Source organism: Setaria italica, chromosome III (genome assembly GCF_000263155.2).
Source record: "Setaria italica strain Yugu1 chromosome III, Setaria_italica_v2.0, whole genome shotgun sequence".
Lineage (NCBI taxonomy): Eukaryota > Viridiplantae > Streptophyta > Magnoliopsida > Poales > Poaceae > Setaria > Setaria italica.
The window spans coordinates 23,424,983-23,444,602 of record NC_028452.1 but is presented as its reverse complement, the minus strand read 5'-3'; the positions used below and the strand labels follow the sequence as shown (position 1 = coordinate 23,444,602).

Sequence of the window (19,620 nt, the reverse complement as noted above, 5' to 3'; positions counted from 1 at the left end):
GCCAGTAGAAACCTTGCCGGAAGGCATTGCCCACCAGCGTCCTTGGCGCAGCGTGGTGACCGCAGGCCCCGGCGTGGATGTCCTGGATCAGCGCCCTTCCCTGCTCGATCGGGATGCAGCGCTGGAGGATCCCCGTATGGCTTCGCTTGTAAAGCTCATGATTGATGATGGCGAAGGATGTCGCTCGGCGCGTGATCCTGCGGGCTTCGGTCTTGTCAGTTGGGAGCATGTCATGGATAAGGTACTCGAGGTACGGGGCTCTCCAATCGGTCGGGGGGTCGGCCCCCGCCGCGGGACCCGCCTCGATTTCCTTAACCGCGGGGTCGGAGGGCTTGGCTTCCGCGGCCGGGTCGGGCGGGGCGGCGTCGTTTCCCTCGGGGTGGGTGTTCGGGTCCAGGATAGATGGTGTATTGCCGACCTTTCCGGGCTCAGATCTCGACCCCAAGGCTGGGCATGCCTCGCCGACCCCTGCTGGCTCCGGGTAGAGGATCGAAGGCTTCAGCTGGTCGCTAACGAAGACGCCGTCGGGGATGGGTGTCCGGCCAGACGCCGCCTTTGCGAGCTCGTCGGCGGCTTTGTTGAAGCGCCTTGCGACGTGGTTGAGCTCCAATCCGTCGAACTTGTCCTCGAGCTTACGTACCTCGTTGCAGTAGGCGGCCATTTTTGGGTCATGGCAGCTCCATTCTTTCATGACTTGTTCGACGACCAGCTGGGAATCGCCTCGGACGTCCAGTCGACGGATGCCCAGCTCGATGGCGATGCGAAGCCCGTTGAGAAGGGCTTCACACTAAGCGACATTGTTGGATGCAGGAAAATGGAGGCGAATCATGTACCTGATGCGCACGCCCAGTGGGGAGACGAAGACGAGGCCTGCTCCGGCGCGGGCCCTCATTAGCGACCCGTCGAAGTACATCGTCCAGTCCTCCTACTCCTCTATTGCCGTTGGGGCTTGTACCTCTGTCCACTCGGCCACGAAATCGGCAAGTACCTGGGACTTAATGGCGGTGCGGGGGACGTAGGTAATACCCTGATCCAATAGCTCGAGCGCCCACTTCGCTATCCTTCCTGTCGCATTCGGGTTCCGGATTACTTCACCAAGCGGGAATGAGGAAACAACCGTTACCGGGTGGGAGGTGAAGTAGTGACGCAGCTTCCTCTTCGTGATGAGGATGGCGTAGACCAGCTTTTGGATCTGCGGGTATCGTGACTTGGACTCGGACAACACCTCACTGATGAAGTACACCGGGCGTTGCACCTTAAGAGTGTGCCCCTCCTCCTCTCGCTCCACCACTAGGGCCGCGCTGACCACCTGGGTGGTTGCCGCGACGTAGAGTAAGAGGGTCTCACCGTCGGCCGGCGGAACCAGGATCGGGGCCTTTGTCAGGAGGTCCTTGAGCCGGTCAAGCGCCTCCTGCGCCTCGCTGGTCCACTCGAAGCGGTCGGATTTCTTCAGGAGCCTATAGAGGGGGAGTCCTCGCTCGCCGAGGCGCGAGATGAAGCGACTTAGGGATGCTAAGCATCCCATGACGCGCTGCACTCCCTTCATGTTCCGGATCGGCCCCATGCCGCTGATGGCCGCTATCTTCTCCGGGTTCGCCTCGATGCCGCGTACGGAGACGATGAAGCCTAGCAGCATGCCCCTTGGGACACCGAACACGCATTTCTCTGGGTTAAGCTTGATATGCTTATCCCTTAGCCTTTCGAAGGCTAACTCCAGGTCGGGAACAAGCTGATCGCTCTTCCTGGATTTGACCATGATGTCGTCAACATAAGCCTCAACGGTTCGCCCGATGAGATCTCCAAAGCACTTAAGCATACATCGCTGCAAGGTAGCCCCCGCGTTTTTGAGGCCGAATGGCATCTTAACGTAACAGTAGGGGCCAAAGGGGGTGATGAAGGAGGTGGCGAGCTGGTCGGCCTCTTTCATCGCGATCTGGTGGTAGCCGGAGTACGCATCGAGGAAGCTGAGTGTTTCGCACCCGGCTGTCGAGTCGACTATTTGGTCTATACGCGGCAAAGGAAATGGATCCTTTGGACACGCTTTGTTGAGACCGGTATAATCGACACACATTCTCCATTTCCCATTCTTTTTCGGTACAAGAACAGGATTGGCCAACCACTCGGGGTGGCGTACTTCCTTGATGAAGCCGGCCGCCAGGAGCTATTCGAGTTCTTCGCCAATGGCCCTGCGCCTTTCTTCGTCGAAACGGCGCAAGCCCTGCTTCACCGGTTTAGAGCCGGCCCTGATGTTCAGGGAATGCTCGGCGACTTCCCTCGGGATGCCTGGCATGTCCGAGGGTTTCCACGCAAAAATATCGCTGTTTGCGCGGAGGAAGCCGACGAGCGCGCTTTCCTATTTGGGGGATAGGGCTGCGCTGATGCGCACCACCCCTCCGCTGGAACAACCGGGATTGAGGGGGACTTCTTTGATACCTTCGGTGGGCTCAAAGGGGGTTCCTGACTGCTTGGCGTCGGATCGGTCCTCAGCGGTTTCCTCAAGCTGGGCCATCATGTTGCCCGAGACGGTGATAGCCGCGGCGTACTCGCAGCACTCGACGTCGCACTCGTATGCCTTCTGGAAGGTCGTGCCGACGGTGATGACTCCGTTGGGTCCCGGCAGCTTGAGCTTGAGGTAGGTGTAGTTGGGGATTGCCATGAACTTCGCGTAGCATGGGCGGCCCAAGATGGCGTGGTAGGTTCCGCGAAAGCCCACCACTTCGAAGGTGAGGACCTCCTTTCTGTAGTTGGAAGGGGTCCCAAACGTGACGGGCAGGTCGATCTGCCCGAGGGGCGTCGCCTGCTTTCCTGGCACAACGCCATGGAAGGGGGCCTTGCTAGGACGGAGACGGGAACGGTCGATCCCCATGGCGTCGAGGGTCTCAGCGTAGAGGAGGTTGAGGCCGCTTCCCCCATCCATGAGTACCTTGGTAAGACGCGTTGTGCCAATGATGGGGTCGACGACGAGAGGATAGCGCCCTGGGTGCCGGACGCGCCCAGGGTGGTCGGATCTGTCGAAGGTGATGGCCGGCGTGGACCAATCGAGGAAAGTCGGGGTTGCAGGCTCGGCGGCGTAAACCTCCCGACGCTCTAGCTTGTGTTGGCGCCTGGTGTCGTACGCAGCGGGTCCCCCGAAGATCATGAAGCAGCCGTCCACTTTAGGAAAGCCGTCTTCCTTCTCCTCGTCGCCCTTCTTTTCCTCATCGGGCTTCCGTTTCCGATCGCCCTTCACCGGGTTGCCCACGAAGAACCTCTTCATGAGGTTGCAGTCTTTGTAGGCGTGTTTGACGGGGAACTCGTGGTTCGGGCACGGTCCCTCGAGCAGCTTGTCGAAGAAGCCGGGTGTGCCCTCGGGGGGCGGCTGCCCTCGCTTTCGTTCGACTGCGGCCACGAGGGGGGCCTCGCGCCGCTGCTTGCTCTTCTTCTTCTGTTGCTGGCGGTTGGAGGTGCCTTCGCCGGCGTCCTCCTCCCGCTTTGCCTTGCCTTTGGAGCGATCAAAGATCGCTCCGACAGCCTCTTCACCGGAGGCATAGCTGGTGGCGATGTTGAGGAGCTCCTCCGTGGTTCGTGGACCTCGGCGCCCTAGTTCATGGACGAGGGGCCAGCATGAGGTCCCTGCTAGGAAAGCTCCTATGACGTCGGCGTCGGCGACGTTGGAGAGCTCGGTGCGCTTTCTGGAGAAGCGCCGGATGTAATCCCGGAGGGACTCTTCCGCCCCCTGGCGGCAGCTCCGGAGGTCCCAGGAGTTGCCAGGGCGAGTGTATGTCCCTTGGAAGTTTCCTACGAAAACCTCCTTCAGGTCGTTCCAGTTACGAATGCGTCCTGAAGGGATGTGCTCTAGCCAGGCTCTCGTGGCGTCGGCCAGAAACAGAGGCAAGTTGCGGATGATGAACAGGTCATCGTCCGCCCCGCCGGCCTGACATGCGAGCCGGTAATCGCTGAGCCATACTCCAGGGTTGGTCTCCCCCGAGTATTTGGCCACGCTCGTAGGTTGCCGGAAGCGCGGCGGGAAGGGCGCATTCAGGATGCGCGCAGAGAAGGCCCGAGGTCCAGCTGCTCCAGGGCTCGGACTGCGATCCTCCCCGTTGTCGTAGTGTCCGCCACGGTGGACGTGGTAGCCACAGTCCGCCCCGTCCGCCCTGTCCGCGCGGGAACGTCTCCGCGCGTTCAGTGTGTCGCGGGCGTCGCGAATGGGACCGACGCGCTGGTGGATGGATCGGGCCTCGCCTATCGCGAGTGGCGGTGCTCGCTGGGCGGTCGCAGCTGGATTCGCCTCCGGAGGGGGTTGATGGACAGATTCCCCCCGCCGCTCCGGGGGGGCGCCCTGCGTTGCCCTGCTGGCGTTCTGGCCGCGTCGTCGAGACGCTGAACTTTCCGCCTGCTGGACGGCGGCGCACTCGAGTAGGTTACGCATCTCTTGTCGCGCCCGTCGCTCCTCAGGCGTTGCCGGCTCGGGGAGCTGTCAGAGCAGCACCGCCGCAGCGGCGACGTTCTGGCTGGCGCGGGCAAAGAGCGGCGGACGTTCTCCATTCGCGCAGATGCGTTCCTGGACGTCGCGCGCTCGTTGTCGTGCTCCCCCCTCGTGGTGGGGGTGCTCTATTTCTTGACGTGCGCCCATGTGCACTTCCGGCAGCAGAGAGCCCTCTGGCGCCCTGGGTAGGGCCCCAGTCGTAGCTGTGGCGCGCGAGGGGGGAGGTCGTTGCCTCCCCTCGGCACCATCGCCGTTGGACCCCTCGGAGTGCGCGTCAGCCATGAAGCACTCGCGCGAGGGGTCAGGATTCTCGTTACTAGAGCTAGTGTCGGAGGCTGCCCTTGCCACGCCTACGAGCTCGTTGCTTGCGGGCGACGTGGCGAGGGACCGCGTTAGGAGGCGGCCATGAGCCCCCGCGCCGTTGCGTAGCCCGAAGAGCCATCCTTCTGGTGAGGCCCTTCCGGTTGGTGTCCGGCCGCTCGTCATCGTCGTCCTGGCGGTGGTGCCGAGGGCAGCAGGACGAGCGGGCAGGACGTGAACAGGGATCAGCTCGATCCCGTTCCCGGTGGCCAGAAAGTCCAGGCTCCCGAAGCGGATCAGGGAGCCCGGAGCGAAGCTGCGATCGCGATTGGCCATCTGAGACTTGGTGATGTACGCGCAAAGGTCCCCTACCTGGCGCGCCAACTGTCGTTGTCAAGATCAGCGGATCAGGACTTAGACTAGTGAATTTCTTTTATGCGCGTGAGCCTCAGATGGTTGCACGGGAGACACGGATTAGACTGGTTCGGGCAAAGGGAGCCCTACGTCCAGTATCGAGGATGCTCGTGTTGCCCGTGCGGGGATTCTATAGTAGGGGGTTACAGACGGGCGAGAGAGGGACTGGTCCCAGGTCTCTTGTGTTCTAGGAGGAGTGTTGATCTTTCGAGATGCCCATCCCCTTCCCCCGGCTCTAGGTTCCGCCTTTTATATCGCAAGGGGCCGGCCGGAGTTACAATTGGGAACCGGGTAAAAGGTAAAGAGTGAGAGGGTAAAAAAGGTCTGGCGGGAAGGAGGGCAGGGGCCCATGGCGCCCGATGTCCTACCGACCCTGAACGCGTGCCGTCGTGCATGCTCGAAGGGGTCGCCGCCGGATGCCAAGTGTTGCAGCTCCTCGCAGGTAGCTACTTCGACGTTCGTAGGTATCGGGATAGATCATGATGAGGGGGTTTCGTCGTCACCTTGCCGTCCGTTAGGGAGGACGGTGGATACCGCCGCTCTGACGATGGCTTGTAGAGGGGGAGCTCCACGCCTGTACTGCCGTTTGTGCGAGGCCCGAGGGCGTGCGGGGCCCGAGGACGGGGCCGCCCCTTACTCTGCTCCGGTCGCCGCAGATCATGAGTACTTCGTGACGAATGGGAGCTGGCCGCCAATACTGTAGCTCGTACAGGATGGTTGTGCGCGGGTACTTGCGCCGGGTCGCGTGGGGGGCGCGGTCGCCCTGCGCTCTGCCTTCTCTGCGGCGCATTTATGGTAAGGCCGACGGGGGGGCCCACCGGATTTGTCTTGTCTACGCGGAGCGTATCCGAGGAGGATTCTGACCCGTGGGCCTCAGCGTGCCCGACTCCTTCGCTCGGGGTCGGGCGAGGCGGAACCTTTGTGGTACAGGGTCGGGGGCTCCCGACCCTGGGGGCGCGGTCGGTCGAGGCGGAGACCCTGCGGAGGGAGGTCGGGTGCTCCCGGTCCTGACGCTGGGGTCGGTCGAGGCGGAGACTTGATCACACTTTGGTGGGCCTGGGCCTTCATGTTTACTTCTTCAAGCTGTGTATTAGGGGGCCGTTGATATTTCCCCCCGACACCAGGGCCTGCGCAATGTGGCGATGAAACTTTCCAATGCTATCTGCGACGCAAACCTAAGAGCCGAAGATGAACATCGCGCCCGCTTCGAATGCGATGATTGGCTTGATAATGACTTGGGCCATCGAGTTCACCATTGGATTCTCAGCAAGAGCCCCTACCTGGCGTGGCAGCTGTCGATGTTTAAAATCGGCAACCTACCAGGGGGGTGCCCAAGGTAGTGCTTTGTGCGTGGGGCTCACCAAGATCAGGAACTTGAAGGTGAACTCGAACACACGATTTAGACAGGTTCGGACTGCTAGATTGCGTAATACCCTACATCCTGTGTGTTGGTTGTATTAAATTGCTTTGGAGGGGGTCCTGCCTCGCCCTATATTGCCGGGGTGCAGGGTTACAGGCCTATTGTTTACAAGAATATTAGTCGGATTCGACTAGATGAGTCCTACTCTAATTGCTACGAGTAGTTTTCTAATCCTCGACTAGTTCCTATCCTGCCACGTAGACTACACCGTCTTGCACTGTAGCCTCCATGTCTAACACGTCTCGGTGTCCAACCCTATATCTAAGACAGTCCAAACCTTCTGTTGGGCCCATACATGTATGTACGACAATCAAGTCAGCAAGGTTTGAACCCTTGTTGAACATGAGGACCTCCTTACCATTTACCACCTTGCGGTCATTCACCTTGATACCCTTGTAATGTCCAAGCCCATCTATATGGCTAGGATGCCTCTCGACCTTGCACTTGATCTTGGGCTCGGGCTTGGCTCTACCTTCATAACCTTATACCACTAGCATGTTCAATCTTTTCATTTGAACATCCCTTTCTTGAATTTACTCTTTTAGCTTAGCAATGTTAGCAACACAAGCATTTCCATCAATTTTATAACATCTTGAGTAACCCTTCACTTGTGGAGACATTGGAGTCAAGAGTTGCCTTGGAATTGGTTTTGTGCTTTCCCAAAGAACGCTATAGTTCACTTCAAGTTTCTTGTATTTGACCGTTAAGTATGAGAAGCTTTCTTGAAGTTCACTATGAGTGACGTTTAGAGAAGCTAGAGATTCATTTGTCAAATTGTGCTCTTCTGACATCCTCTCATTTGAATCATTAGCTAGAGACAAGTCAATAGCTAATTTTTCAACCTTCACCTTTTCTTCGGTAAGGGCCTTCTCTAAAGCAAGATTCTCTCCTTTTCAAGGATGAACAAATATTCTTGCCTATCGAGAGACTCATTCTTTTTCTCCAATTTCTCCATAAGCTTTTTAATCTCTTTGTAACATTTCTTTCCAAATTCTTTTATCATGTTAGATTTATATTTTTCTTCTTCATCTACCAAATCATTTTGCATATTACTAGATATGAAGGAAGAGAGAGAAGATTAAGTTGTTGTTTCTTCTACCTTGGTTCCTCTTGCCATGAGATAAAAATAAGTGTCATCATCATTATTGGAAGTGTTGTTGAAGAGTCTTGTTGGTGCAGGAGACTTGAGTATGGTTAGAGCTGCCATGCATTTCTTGTTAGAGTCTTCATCACTAGAATCCCATTCTTGACCAACATGAGCTTAACCTTGATATTTATTCTTGTAGTCCTTGCTTTTCTCCTTGTACCTCTTCTCTTCCATATCCTTGTTTTTCTTGTATGGACAATCGGCAATGTAATGACCCAATTCCTTATACTCATAGCATCTTCTTTGTGATGTCTTCTTCCTCTCATCATCACTTTTCTTGAAACTCTTCTTCTTAATGAACTTCTTGAAATTTCTCTAGACCAAAACAGTTTATTCATCAGTGCTTCCCTCATCACTTGATTCTTCTTTCTTTGACTTGAGAGCTTTAGGGTTTGACTCAACCATGATACTTGAGCTAGTGTTGAGAGCAACACTCTTATTCATCTTTAGACGAAGTGACTTGGCCACGTCTCTTTCAACCAACTTTTGATGTAAGATTTCACCAAGAAAATGATTAGGTATCTTTGTTTTGAAGTTTGGATCCCTTCTAATTATAGTGGCAAGAGTAGGGTTCCTTGGTGTGAAAGCCTTAAGCATCTTCTTTGTGACCTTATGATCATCCCAATCCATGCTTCCAAGAGATCTAATGTCTGACACAAGGAGCATTAGTCTGTCAAACATTTGCCTCACAGTTTCTTCATCAAGCATGACAAAGTGCTCTAGCTCTCCATGAATCAAATCCATCTTGCCTTCTCTAACTTGATCGGTCCCCCTCACATGCCTCCTTTAGTGTATCTCAAATCACCTTGGCAATCTCAATGGAGCGGACCTTGTTGAACTCTTGAGCACATAGAGAGCTTGTGATGACCCTTACAGCTTGTGCATTACGGAAGTAATCTTGAGCTTGCTCGGCCGTTGGTATACGATTCTTGGATGGAGTTACACCTACAACCACAACTTCCCAAATAGAAGGGTGAAGCCCGTAGAGATGCATTTTCATATCATATGTGTGGCGGATCCACTTCGGATCTACTTGGTTAAACATGATTTAGCCGCCTGATACGCGACGCTCATGCCTAAGCCGAGTAAATACGAAGTGCCGTCGGATTTTCCTCCGATTTAACCACTTGAACAGGACCATTTTAGCAGACTCACACGAAGGTGAGCGGTTCCAGAGAGTACAACAACTCCACCGAGTTAACAAATTAACCACTTAGTTTAGTTACGAAAAGAACATCAGAGTTTTACAGGATTTCCAGAAAACAACAGAAGGTAAAACACTAGCGGAAACAATCGTCGGGGGTCGGATGTCCTGGTGAGGCCAGCCGGGACATCACTGATCCCTCTCCTCGCCGTCCGAGGAGGGATCCCACTCGACCGTCCAACCCAGAAGGAGCTAGGGCGGCCAAGTGCCAGCAGGAGAAGGGTCGGGAGCAGCCACTTCACCTGAAAAACAGGAGCCACAACAAGGCTGAGCTACTAAGCTCAACAAGACTTAACCGACAGGAGAAACTACTCCACACTTCTAGACATGCAGGGCCTCTTGGCTGAGGGTTTGTTTGCCAAAAGCGCTAAGTAAAACACTATTTTCAAGTTTTAGCTCCGGTTCTAGGTTCATTAACCGGTCTAGGTTTTCCAACCTATTCTAAGCAATCATAGAACCAAACAAGATATGTAGATATATCAACAAACATGTCACCATCAGATTCCTCATTTACTCAGGGTGACATAGCGATCAAGTAATCTCAAACTGTGAGAGGCAGACGAATCGATTCGAGTTCTTTAACCATGCATGGTGAACCTAACCTCACGACATCCGCGCACCCGGAGGTCGCTTCCTGTGTCGGCCTTCCCCATCAATCCCCTAACCTGTGTCGGGCCCATTTCCTTTGGTGCAAGGTTCCACAGACCCGGCCTCTGCCGTTCTGTGACCACGCTTGCCACCACGTGCGACAACCAGCAGGGGAAACTCTGTTCCAAGAACAATGGGGCGACTGCTCACGTCTAGGTTCAATCCGGTACTAGGCTTCCTCATCCCATACTAAGTATGAGGTTAGTACTTTCAAACACTTGATCACGAACACCACCATTGTCGGGCCTTAACAAGTTTTCATAGACAGACGGAGCAACCATCCGACCACCAAAGAGTTACCCAAACCCTTGCCCCGTCCATCGTCCTTATAGTTGTAACAGAAGGGTAGACATCCAACTCCTACAACTCGCGAGTGACAGGGAATCACTCGACTTTTACCGTCTCCTAGTTAAGCAAGTCAACTACTCGGTCCAACAACTAGTGTTCAGATCATAGGAAACTAGGTCATGCATCTAGGGTTTCAAACAACTCCTATACGTAAATGCACAAGCATGTTTTAAAGAAGACATGCGCAAGTTTGGAAAACAACACAGGGTTTTCATGCAACCGGGGCTTGCCTTCGAGCAAAGAGGAAGAGAACTGCTCGACTTCGGGGGCGGCTTCGGCTTCTGGGGGCAGGAGCTCAGCTACAGCTTCGACTTCTGGTGCCGGGTGTAGCTCGTAGAAGCCGTCGGCGAGGCGCAGCTCTACACGAATGCAATGCAAGAGTTAGCATAGACGGTTATTTCAACAGCAACACTTGCACGCCTGAGCCCAGAAACTCGCGACAAAAAGCAGGAGGGTGGGGAGGTTCCAAGGAGCTTGGTGGAGATCAAAAGGTAAGGGTTGCAAAGGAACTTATGATCTAATTCTTGAACTAGAGGATGTGGTATACTAGGGATCCTCAGACGCAAGCGCTAAAGGGTTCCTAAGTTTTACCCATACACCCTCGGGTTGAAGAAAAAGATCACAGCCGAGCCCTCGGGCGAGGCGGATAAGGGTCGGCAGAACAGATAGGGTCGGACGAAACGGAACCGGGGTCGGGCGGATAAGAGGGGTCGGGCGAAGCGGACTGGGGTCGGCAGCTTACCTTCTTCCTACCAGGGAAGCTTGGGGTCGGGAGAAAGCAGACTTGGGCGGAGGGACTAAGGCTTTGAACAACGGATAAGTCCGGCAGTGCTCCGGCGGCGGCGGTGCTTCTTGTGGATCACAAGTGAGCTTTTACGCAGCACAGAGGAGCAAGCGGCTGGGTGGCTCTGGGAAAAATAGAGGGGAGCTGAGAGGAGAGTTCCTCAGGAACTTAGGTGCGGCGCTAGGAGCTTGAGTAGGGAGCAAGAGAAATAGCGGAAGGCAGCAATGACAGAGGGAACTCCGGTGGGCTCGCGCATTCCCTTTTATAGCGGCTGGGACGGGGGAAAGGGAAGCGGCGCAGGAGCGAGAAAGGGAGCGGCGCGAAGGCCGGGGAGAAGCAATGGAGTGCTCTGCCGGGGCGGCGATTGAGCGACGAGGGCGGTGGTGCAAGACTTCGGGGGTGACGCCAGCGGTCATTGGGTTCTGGCATCACGGCGGCGCAGGAGCGGGTATGCCGGTGGTTGAGATTTGGCGGAGGCGGGCGTCGTCGTGCGGTAGACTTGATGGACGCGACCAGGTTAACGACGCTAGAATCGAGGGCGCACAGGTGAGAAGACAGGCAGTCGCGGGCGAGCGCAGAGCAACAGATTGTCGGGCGGCTTCTGACAGGGCGGGGAAAGGAGCTGTCGCTGCCGTGGTCAGGGTTGGCGAAGGAGGAATCGTCGGGTAGTGACGACCAGGCGGCGCGACTGTGCTCGAAGTGATGGAAAAGATGGGCGACATCGGGCTCTGCGGCCGGGATCTGGCGGTGTGATGATGGGCGCGGGAGGCGAGGCGCTGCAGAAAGGTTGCAGAGGGGCTTCCGCTGCCATTGGGGAAGGGGGCGCGAGAATCCATTCGGTCGCGGGTCAGAGACGAGGCTGAGCGGCGGGCGTCGGAGAAGATGAGCCACGCGGCGGGGAGACTCTGAAGCGGGCATGCAACTCGAGTGCGCCTGCCGTGGAAGATCTGGGGGAAAAAGATCTCGCGGGTCCACTGGTCAGATAGAACGGACGTTTGAGAAAGACTTAGAAGGATCCGACGGTGGGCTGGTTTTGGCAGGGTCAGAACCGAAGCAAGGCGGGGAGGGGTCGGGTCTCAGGGGTCGGGACCGGTCGGAAGATTGAACACTTAGGCGTGGAAAGACTCGACAGGTGGTCAGGGGCTCGGATTAAGATTAACTGGAAAGATTTGGGGCCGGTCGTCACAATATGACCACTTGGGATAATCCATCCCATCAAAGTAAGGAGGTTTTTCCAAGTGGACCAATTGAAATTGTGAAGGAGGATATTGAGATGATGCATATGCATAATTACGAGGAACTTAATGTAACTCGTAGAAAGGAAGCTTGTCTCTTTCTTCCTTGATCCTTTTCTTCATCAACTTCTCCGTCTTCTTCTCAATCTTGGCTTTCATCCTCTCTTTTCTTCTTCTCTTTGCTTCCAAGTCCTCACACTCAAGTTCATCACTGGAACTAGAATCATCATCAGAGCTTGCTTCATGAATAGAGGGTGGGCGAATCCTTGGTAGCTAGCCTTGAGGATCCACGGGACCTCCTCCAAGACCTGCATTAGCAGCAACTATAGCAGCAAGCAACTCGAGCAGCGGCTTCTTCGACGGTGGCGGCACCATCCCCAACTAGAGACATCTTGAATCCCTTAGCGGTTAAGCCTTAATCAAGAGATTAGGCTCTGATACCAATTGAAAGGATCGTGTGATGCTTAGAGGGGGTGAATAGGCTCGATCTGAACACCTGAAAATTTTTCACAGTGGAATTAAATACGTCAAAACTTCCGACACTATGCCAAAACTTCTGACAGGGTCGGAACTTCCAGTACAGGGATGGAACTTCCAATAGAGTAAAAAGTACTCTACTAAATTCAAATTTAAACATATTTCAGTTGAATCTATTTGAATCAAAAGTTCAGAAAAGATGTATAGAGACTACTACAGCTGATCTTTATGAGAGAAACTTCACAAGAACATAGATCGGCACAAATCAAGCTCTAGGTCAGCAAGAACTTGAAGAACACAATAAGCACACGAGACAAAGGATTTGTTTACCGAAGTTCACTCCCACAAAGGAAGATACGTCTCCATTGAGGAGCTCACAAAGAGCCGGATCCTCACTAACCTTTTACCTCTCTCAATCAACCACAAAGGAGGATTGAGTCACTTACTGTGAACCCTCCAAGAGGATGGGCAATACAAACTTTCCGGGCACACCACAACAAGAGGGTGATCAAACGAGCGATGCCAAACCATCTAGAAGCAAGCTTCAAGAGTAACAAGCGCGAATCAAATGCTAAATGTGTTTCAAGTGCTCTTGAGATGAACATGGTTGACCTCGCACTCAAAGCTAGAGTCACACACCTCAAATCCTTCTCTCACCCAGACCCTAACTCAAAACTCTCAAAGATTTAGCTCAAGGAGGGAGTGGGGGAAGAGTATTGAATGCTCTTGGAGGTGTTTATCTCGGGTTAGGTCAGTAGCAAATGAAGAGGGGGCTGAGGAGGTATAAATACCCAAGCCCCAAAAACTAGCCATTGTTGTGTTGTTAAGTGACTGTCGGAACTTCCGACCCTGATCAAATAAATTCGCTGAGCACCCCCTGTCAGAAGTTTCTGAAAACATCCAACAGTGTCGGAAACTTCTGACACTCATAGAAATTATGAGAAATAAAATATGCAAGTGTGTGATTAAAGGTGTCTCTCATGGGTCGTTAGCATCTCAAGTAAGCACTTTGACATCTTCAAGCCAACTAGCCGCGTCCCCCTTCATAGTACGGTGTTCCTATACTTAAGTTCAAAAATAGAAAGTAATAAATTGATTTTCCTTTATGCTTGAACACCTTTCCACAAGTACTTAGGGTTCTTTCTTACACATTTGCACTTCTATAGATTTGAACCTATCAATTTCTCGATAAAATCGTTAGTCCCTTAATTATGCATATAATCAACACCAAAACCCACTTAGAGGACCAAATGTACTTTCACATTTAATATTAATGGGTTCTATTAAGGTTTGCCTAGTTTTTACGATCATTCCTTATCAACCTAGGTTTTATATTTCTGTTGGGTAGCTATACTTAGCTGCTATATTTGGGGTTACGGTGGTATAAATGAACTCAATGATTAAACTTGTTTTATTTATACTATACCTTCCATTAATACAAGATTACCGTACTTAATTGGAACATGGAGTGACCACCTAGGAAAACAGTACGACTACAAGAACTATATGGCTCTGGTCTTGTCTAATTAATTAGAGACTTTAGTTTGGGGTAATCTAACCGAAAGGGCAAGAGGAGAGGTGTTGATAGGGTATAGCCCGGCCTTTAGGCTGATCTGCTCTATGGTAGTTTCGCAGTCTTGAGAGAGGTTTATGCTCTGCTTTGACCTGAAGCCTTAGCAGGTTACCACTTATTAGGGAATCTTTGTAAAGGCCTCGTAGCGTCCCTATGCAGTCACACCTCAGTAGTGTGATGAGTGCCTAATCAGCACATTATGGTTGGGTTTAAAGTTCTCTTGAGCTTTTACGCGACTTGTGGGTAAAGATGTACAACCTCTGCAGAGTGTCTAAAACTGATCGATGAGCCGTGCTCATGGTCAAGAGCGGTTTGGACCCTCACATGATTAATAAACATGAAAATGGACTTAAATTGTAATTATGGTTGTGGTTATGTTTCTGTCATATGCTTATGGCCTATGTTTATGTTAATTGTGGGTTGGTTATACCTTAGTAATGAGGACCAACTAAAATTGCTTATCGTTGTAAACCAATAAGCATTTCCTTGTTTAAGCCTTGCATTCATATTTTCCCCACACTTGATGAGTATGACCTATGCCCACTCTTGCTATAACCAACGTTGCTCAGAAAAAGAAGTTTCTATGAAATTGTTGTGAAGACGGTGCTGAGTTCTAGGCGTACGCAATCTTCGGTCGATTGCCTGTGAAGTTTGAAACCTTTGTTTCCAGGATTAAGCTGTAAATCTCTAATACACTCTACATTTTTTCACGTGATATTGTTACTGTTATTTATTAATAATGTCACTATATGTATGAAACTAGATCATAGCATACATATAGGTAGTATTTGGTTTTGTTTTAAAACAAGGTATGACACTTCCGCTCCCTCCACCGTGGCCCCATCCCGCCCCATCGCATCCTCCATGACGGCAGCGGGTTCCACACTGAAGGTGAAGCCCCCAGGTAGCGAGCAGATCGAGGGATGAGGTGGACCGCTGATGGCGTGTCTTCTCCGTCTCCTGTGCTAGGTCGGCGCCAAAGTAGCCACCGAGGGACAGACTGAGGCTAAGCTCGATGTTATCATCGACGGCGACGACGCTTCCACCGCCCACGCCACGGCCTCCTCCCACCTTGCCTTCTCCCAGCACCAGCCCTTCACACATCGCCACGTCTCTGCGCCGCTCACCGCACGTCGCTGCTCCCCTCTGCGAGCAAGCAGAGTGCGCATGAGGAAAAATGAACCGAGGGTGAGACGAACGTATTAGGAAGTATATGTGTATTTTAGGATGTATTTATTCTTTCCTTGTACACTTGATATATTCCTTATACTCCAAGCCATATTGGCCATATATATAGAGATCACCCCTCATTAAGATGTGTGGTGTTTGCCCATCTACTTCTCTACAGATTGACCGCGTCCAGCCTGCACGGCGTGGAATGATCGATTTTGATGTTCCACACGGTGCAGGCTGGAAGGCCTCTTTTGCACCGCGCAGGCCTGACACGGGAGGCCGATCAGCAAGGGCGAAGCTACGTTGAGCTACCATGGTGCACATGCACTAGGGTGAAGCAAAAATTTACTACTAGTTTACTCAATTTTATCATGTAAATTGCGCTAGATTTTTTCTAGGGTGCTGATCAAGATGGTGAAACGAGGGTTATTTCAAACCTAACTTCACCCAAGCTAGCAAATATGCAACCAACCTCCGTCGAGGTGCCAAACGGACAAGTGTCCGTGCGTTCAAGTTGCAGCGAGGTCGTGAATCTTGTGATGGTCGGGCCGTTTGCTCCGAGCAATTGAGTAGAGTTGGTAGGTCCCGTCGAAAACGTTACTTCCAACAGGCGACAGGCCACTTGCATGTCCTATATGGGCCTCCCTGGGTTTCATGAATGGGCCCTTGGCCACAATTCTGCGGCAGGCCGGCCATTCCTTGGGCTCGCCCGGCCTGCCCTACGCACCGACTCAATTCCTCGCCGCCGGCCTATATAAAAAGCCCCAAACCCTAGCTGCCAGCGCTCTCGCCACCAGGTAGCCTCCCCTCCTTGCCGTCACCCGCGCCGCCTCCGCCCCGCGCCCCCTCTCCTTCGCTTCCTCAGGTACGGTTTCTTCTCCGATGCTCCTCGCTTGATCTATGGTACTTGGTGCTGTCGCGACTGGATCGATTTTGTACTCTGTCTCCTCCTCGTGCTAGTAGGGATCTGGCCCTCTGGTAGTGATTGCGTTGTTGATACTCGCATCTCCGTTTCCGAAGGGTTTGTGGGTTCTGCGTGCTCGCTTGATTCTAGGATTTAACTAATTATGGATGTATTCATCTGGATCCGGATAATTCAATTGATACTGTAGGTTGATTTGTTAATTGTACTAGTGGATCGATGTTTAGAGGTTACTGCTGTTGTAATTCCTTTATCTTTGAGAGGCTTTTGCTGTTTAGTTGATGCATATGCTAATAGTTTGCAGCGTTCTTGTTTGATCTATTTTCTGATATGATCTGTAGAATTGTTCTGTTACTGCCTTTCATTTTTATATTATTACTGGCCTTCAAGTACTGCACAGATACTTGCCCGTTTGCTCTGTTTAGTGTTCCTAACTTATTCATCTGATGCAGCAGTTTAAGCCTCACCTGCAGCCATGGGTAAGGAGAAGTCCCACATCAACATCGTGGTCATTGGCCACGTCGACTCTGGCAAGTCGACCACCACCGGCCACCTGATCTACAAGCTTGGAGGTATTGACAAGCGTGTGATCGAGAGGTTCGAGAAGGAGGCTGCTGAGATGAACAAGAGGTCCTTCAAGTATGCGTGGGTGCTTGACAAGCTCAAGGCTGAGCGTGAGAGGGGTATCACCATTGATATTGCCCTGTGGAAGTTCGAGACCACCAAGTACTACTGCACAGTCATTGATGCCCCTGGACACCGTGACTTCATCAAGAACATGATCACTGGTACCTCCCAGGCTGACTGTGCTGTCCTCATCATTGACTCCACCACTGGTGGTTTTGAGGCTGGTATCTCCAAGGATGGCCAGACACGTGAGCATGCTCTCCTTGCTTTCACTCTTGGAGTGAAACAGATGATTTGCTGCTGCAACAAGGTATAATTTCAGAATCCTATCTCACTTTTGTTCATGATCTGAGATGCTCTTAGATACGCATGTCAGTAGTCCAGCTATATTCGTTTGCACTCAATGGTACTGTCTGTTTCTTTGTAAGTTTGATACTCTACATTTTGATTACAATTTTATGTACTGAACTTTTCAAAGTGCAATAAGCTGCTATTGCTTCAATTAAATAACCATCTTTTTCCTACATATTTATCCTAGATCGTAATAGTTCCCATTCATTAAATTGCATTGAGTTATAGAATATTTTCTATAATTTTGTTATGAGTTTGTTGTTAAAACTGTTTTGAGCAATTTTTGGAGTTATTGGAAGCACAAGTGTTGCATCATTAAATTTATTCACATGATTGTTATTGTTTTTTAACTTAATGTACTGTGTTACAATTTCATGATAGGATAGGATGCATTGACATAGACCTTGTGAAATCTGTATTTTGGACTTGCAATTTTGTGTTACACCCTGCACTAGCTAACTTGGATACGTTTGAGACAAGTTGAGACTAATAATAGTTGCATCATTTAATTATAATGAAATCTGTTCTCGCATATATACTTGTATTGCATACAGAATGCAAGCACTTGTTGCCTCATTTAAATGTCTTCATATGATTGGTATTGTTACTTAATGTGCTGTGCTACAATTTAGTAATAGGATGTGTTGACATACCTTATGAGGACTGTATATGTACTTGCTTTATAGTTCTTATAGCTTGCACTAGCTAACTTGGATATGCATGTGATATTTGATGATCTACCTATTTATATTTGTTTACTTTGAGATGCCACTTTAAACAAGTTTATTCCCTAAAGAAGTGCAGTGTAGCAGTTTTTGATTGATGTAATGTTCTTCCGTGCTTAGTGTTTGCTATGATCTCTTCCATAAGCTAATGATGATCTTATGTTTCTATTCTGTTTGTAGATGGATGCCACCACTCCCAAGTACTCCAAGGCCCGTTATGATGAGATTGTGAAGGAAGTCTCCTCCTACCTGAAGAAGGTGGGATACAACCCTGACAAGATTGCCTTCGTCCCAATCTCTGGTTTTGAGGGTGACAACATGATTGAGAGGTCCACCAACCTTGACTGGTACAAGGGCCCAACCCTGCTTGAGGCTCTTGACCAGATCAACGAGCCCAAGAGGCCTTCGGACAAGCCCCTCCGTCTTCCCCTTCAGGATGTGTACAAGATTGGTGGTATTGGAACCGTCCCTGTTGGCCGTGTTGAGACCGGTATCATCAAGCCTGGTATGCTTGTCACCTTTGGTCCCACTGGCCTGACTACTGAGGTGAAGTCAGTTGAGATGCACCACGAGGCTCTCCAGGAGGCCCTTCCTGGTGACAACGTTGGGTTCAACGTGAAGAACGTTGCTGTGAAGGATCTCAAGCGTGGGTTCGTGGCCTCCAACTCCAAGGATGACCCTGCCAAGGAGGCTGCCAGCTTCACCTCCCAGGTCATCATCATGAACCACCCTGGGCAGATCGGCAACGGCTACGCCCCAGTGCTGGACTGCCACACCTCCCACATCGCTGTCAAGTTTGCTGAGCTCATTACCAAGATCGACAGACGATCCGGTAAGGAGCTTGAGAAGGAGCCCAAGTTCCTGAAGAATGGTGATGCTGGTATGGTGAAGATGATTCCCACTAAGCCCATGGTGGTGGAGACCTTCTCCGAGTACCCTCCTCTGGGTCGCTTTGCTGTCCGTGACATGAGGCAGACGGTAGCTGTTGGAGTCATCAAGAGTGTGGAGAAGAAGGACCCTACCGGCGCCAAGGTTACCAAGGCTGCAGCCAAGAAGAAATGATGTGTCTGGTGGTTGATTCCGCTTCTGCTTTTGTTATACCTAGATGCTTCAATATCGCTGAAGTTTTGTCTATGGCCATTGCTGTTGTCATGTGTGTCATCATTCTGTTTGTCAGTTCAACACAGTTTTAATATTTTGGATTCGGCAAAACTTAAATTACCTGAGACTGATTTGTGCCCCTGTCGGTGCTTGTTAAATGCAAGTACTTGGGTTCTTCCTATCGTTGTTCCGTTGATTAAATTTCGTTTCTGGTATGTTCTGAGGTTCAAATCGTTGTTAACCTGATGATGTTTCGAGATTTCTGTTCCTAATTTGTTCATTGTGTTTGTGTTGTCGTCTTAATTCACAAGGTTCACTTTCAGTCTTGAACGTCCTTTGAATTTTGTGCTATCGCCTATCGTCAGAAAGCATTTGCGTTGCTCTAGCAGATTATTAGCGGACAAAATCTGCCGGAGATTTTAGCTTTACCAGATTAAAATTAGTTTTATGAAAATTTGGTGATATGATGGAACATTCTGTAAAAATTTATGATACATGTATACGATGCACTCAATGTATACACGCTTGTCCAACATATGTTTTGGAAATTATACATTCGGATATGTAGCCAAGCAAATTGCTTCCGTGTCTGTGGGACAAATTCTTTCATCTGATAAGATCTGAACTTGGGTGTAATTCTCCGGATAAAATATGTCTGACACTGCTAATTAGTATTGGCACTAATTTGTCCAACATTTAGTAC

General features: G+C 51.2%; 1 protein-coding gene across 2 annotated transcripts; it reads left to right on the top strand.

Annotated features, from left to right (window-relative positions):
• The first annotated feature begins 15,904 nt into the window (after positions 1-15,904).
• Positions 15,905-19,132, top strand: LOC101783482 (elongation factor 1-alpha). Of its 2 annotated transcripts, none has more exons than XM_014804928.2 (3): positions 15,905-16,056; positions 16,566-17,050; positions 17,997-19,132. In XM_014804928.2, the coding sequence occupies exons 2-3, from the start codon at positions 16,589-16,591 to the stop codon at positions 18,876-18,878; spliced, it is 1,344 nt and encodes a 447-aa protein (XP_014660414.1). In that variant the 5' UTR covers positions 15,905-16,056; positions 16,566-16,588; the 3' UTR covers positions 18,879-19,132. The 2 variants fall into 2 exon arrangements, with proteins under 2 accessions (XP_014660414.1, XP_004962271.1); XM_004962214.4 differs by having other exon boundaries at positions 15,957-16,056; positions 16,569-17,050.
• Positions 19,133-19,620: the final 488 nt, after the last annotated feature.

Coding starts and splice junctions, on each gene's coding strand:
- LOC101783482 (XM_014804928.2), top strand. CDS start 16,589: ATGGGTAAGGAGAAGTCCCACATCAACATCGTGGTCATTGGCCACGTC. Junction 17,051..17,996: donor TGATTTGCTGCTGCAACAAG/GTATAATTTCAG, acceptor TTCTGTTTGTAG/ATGGATGCCACCACTCCCAA.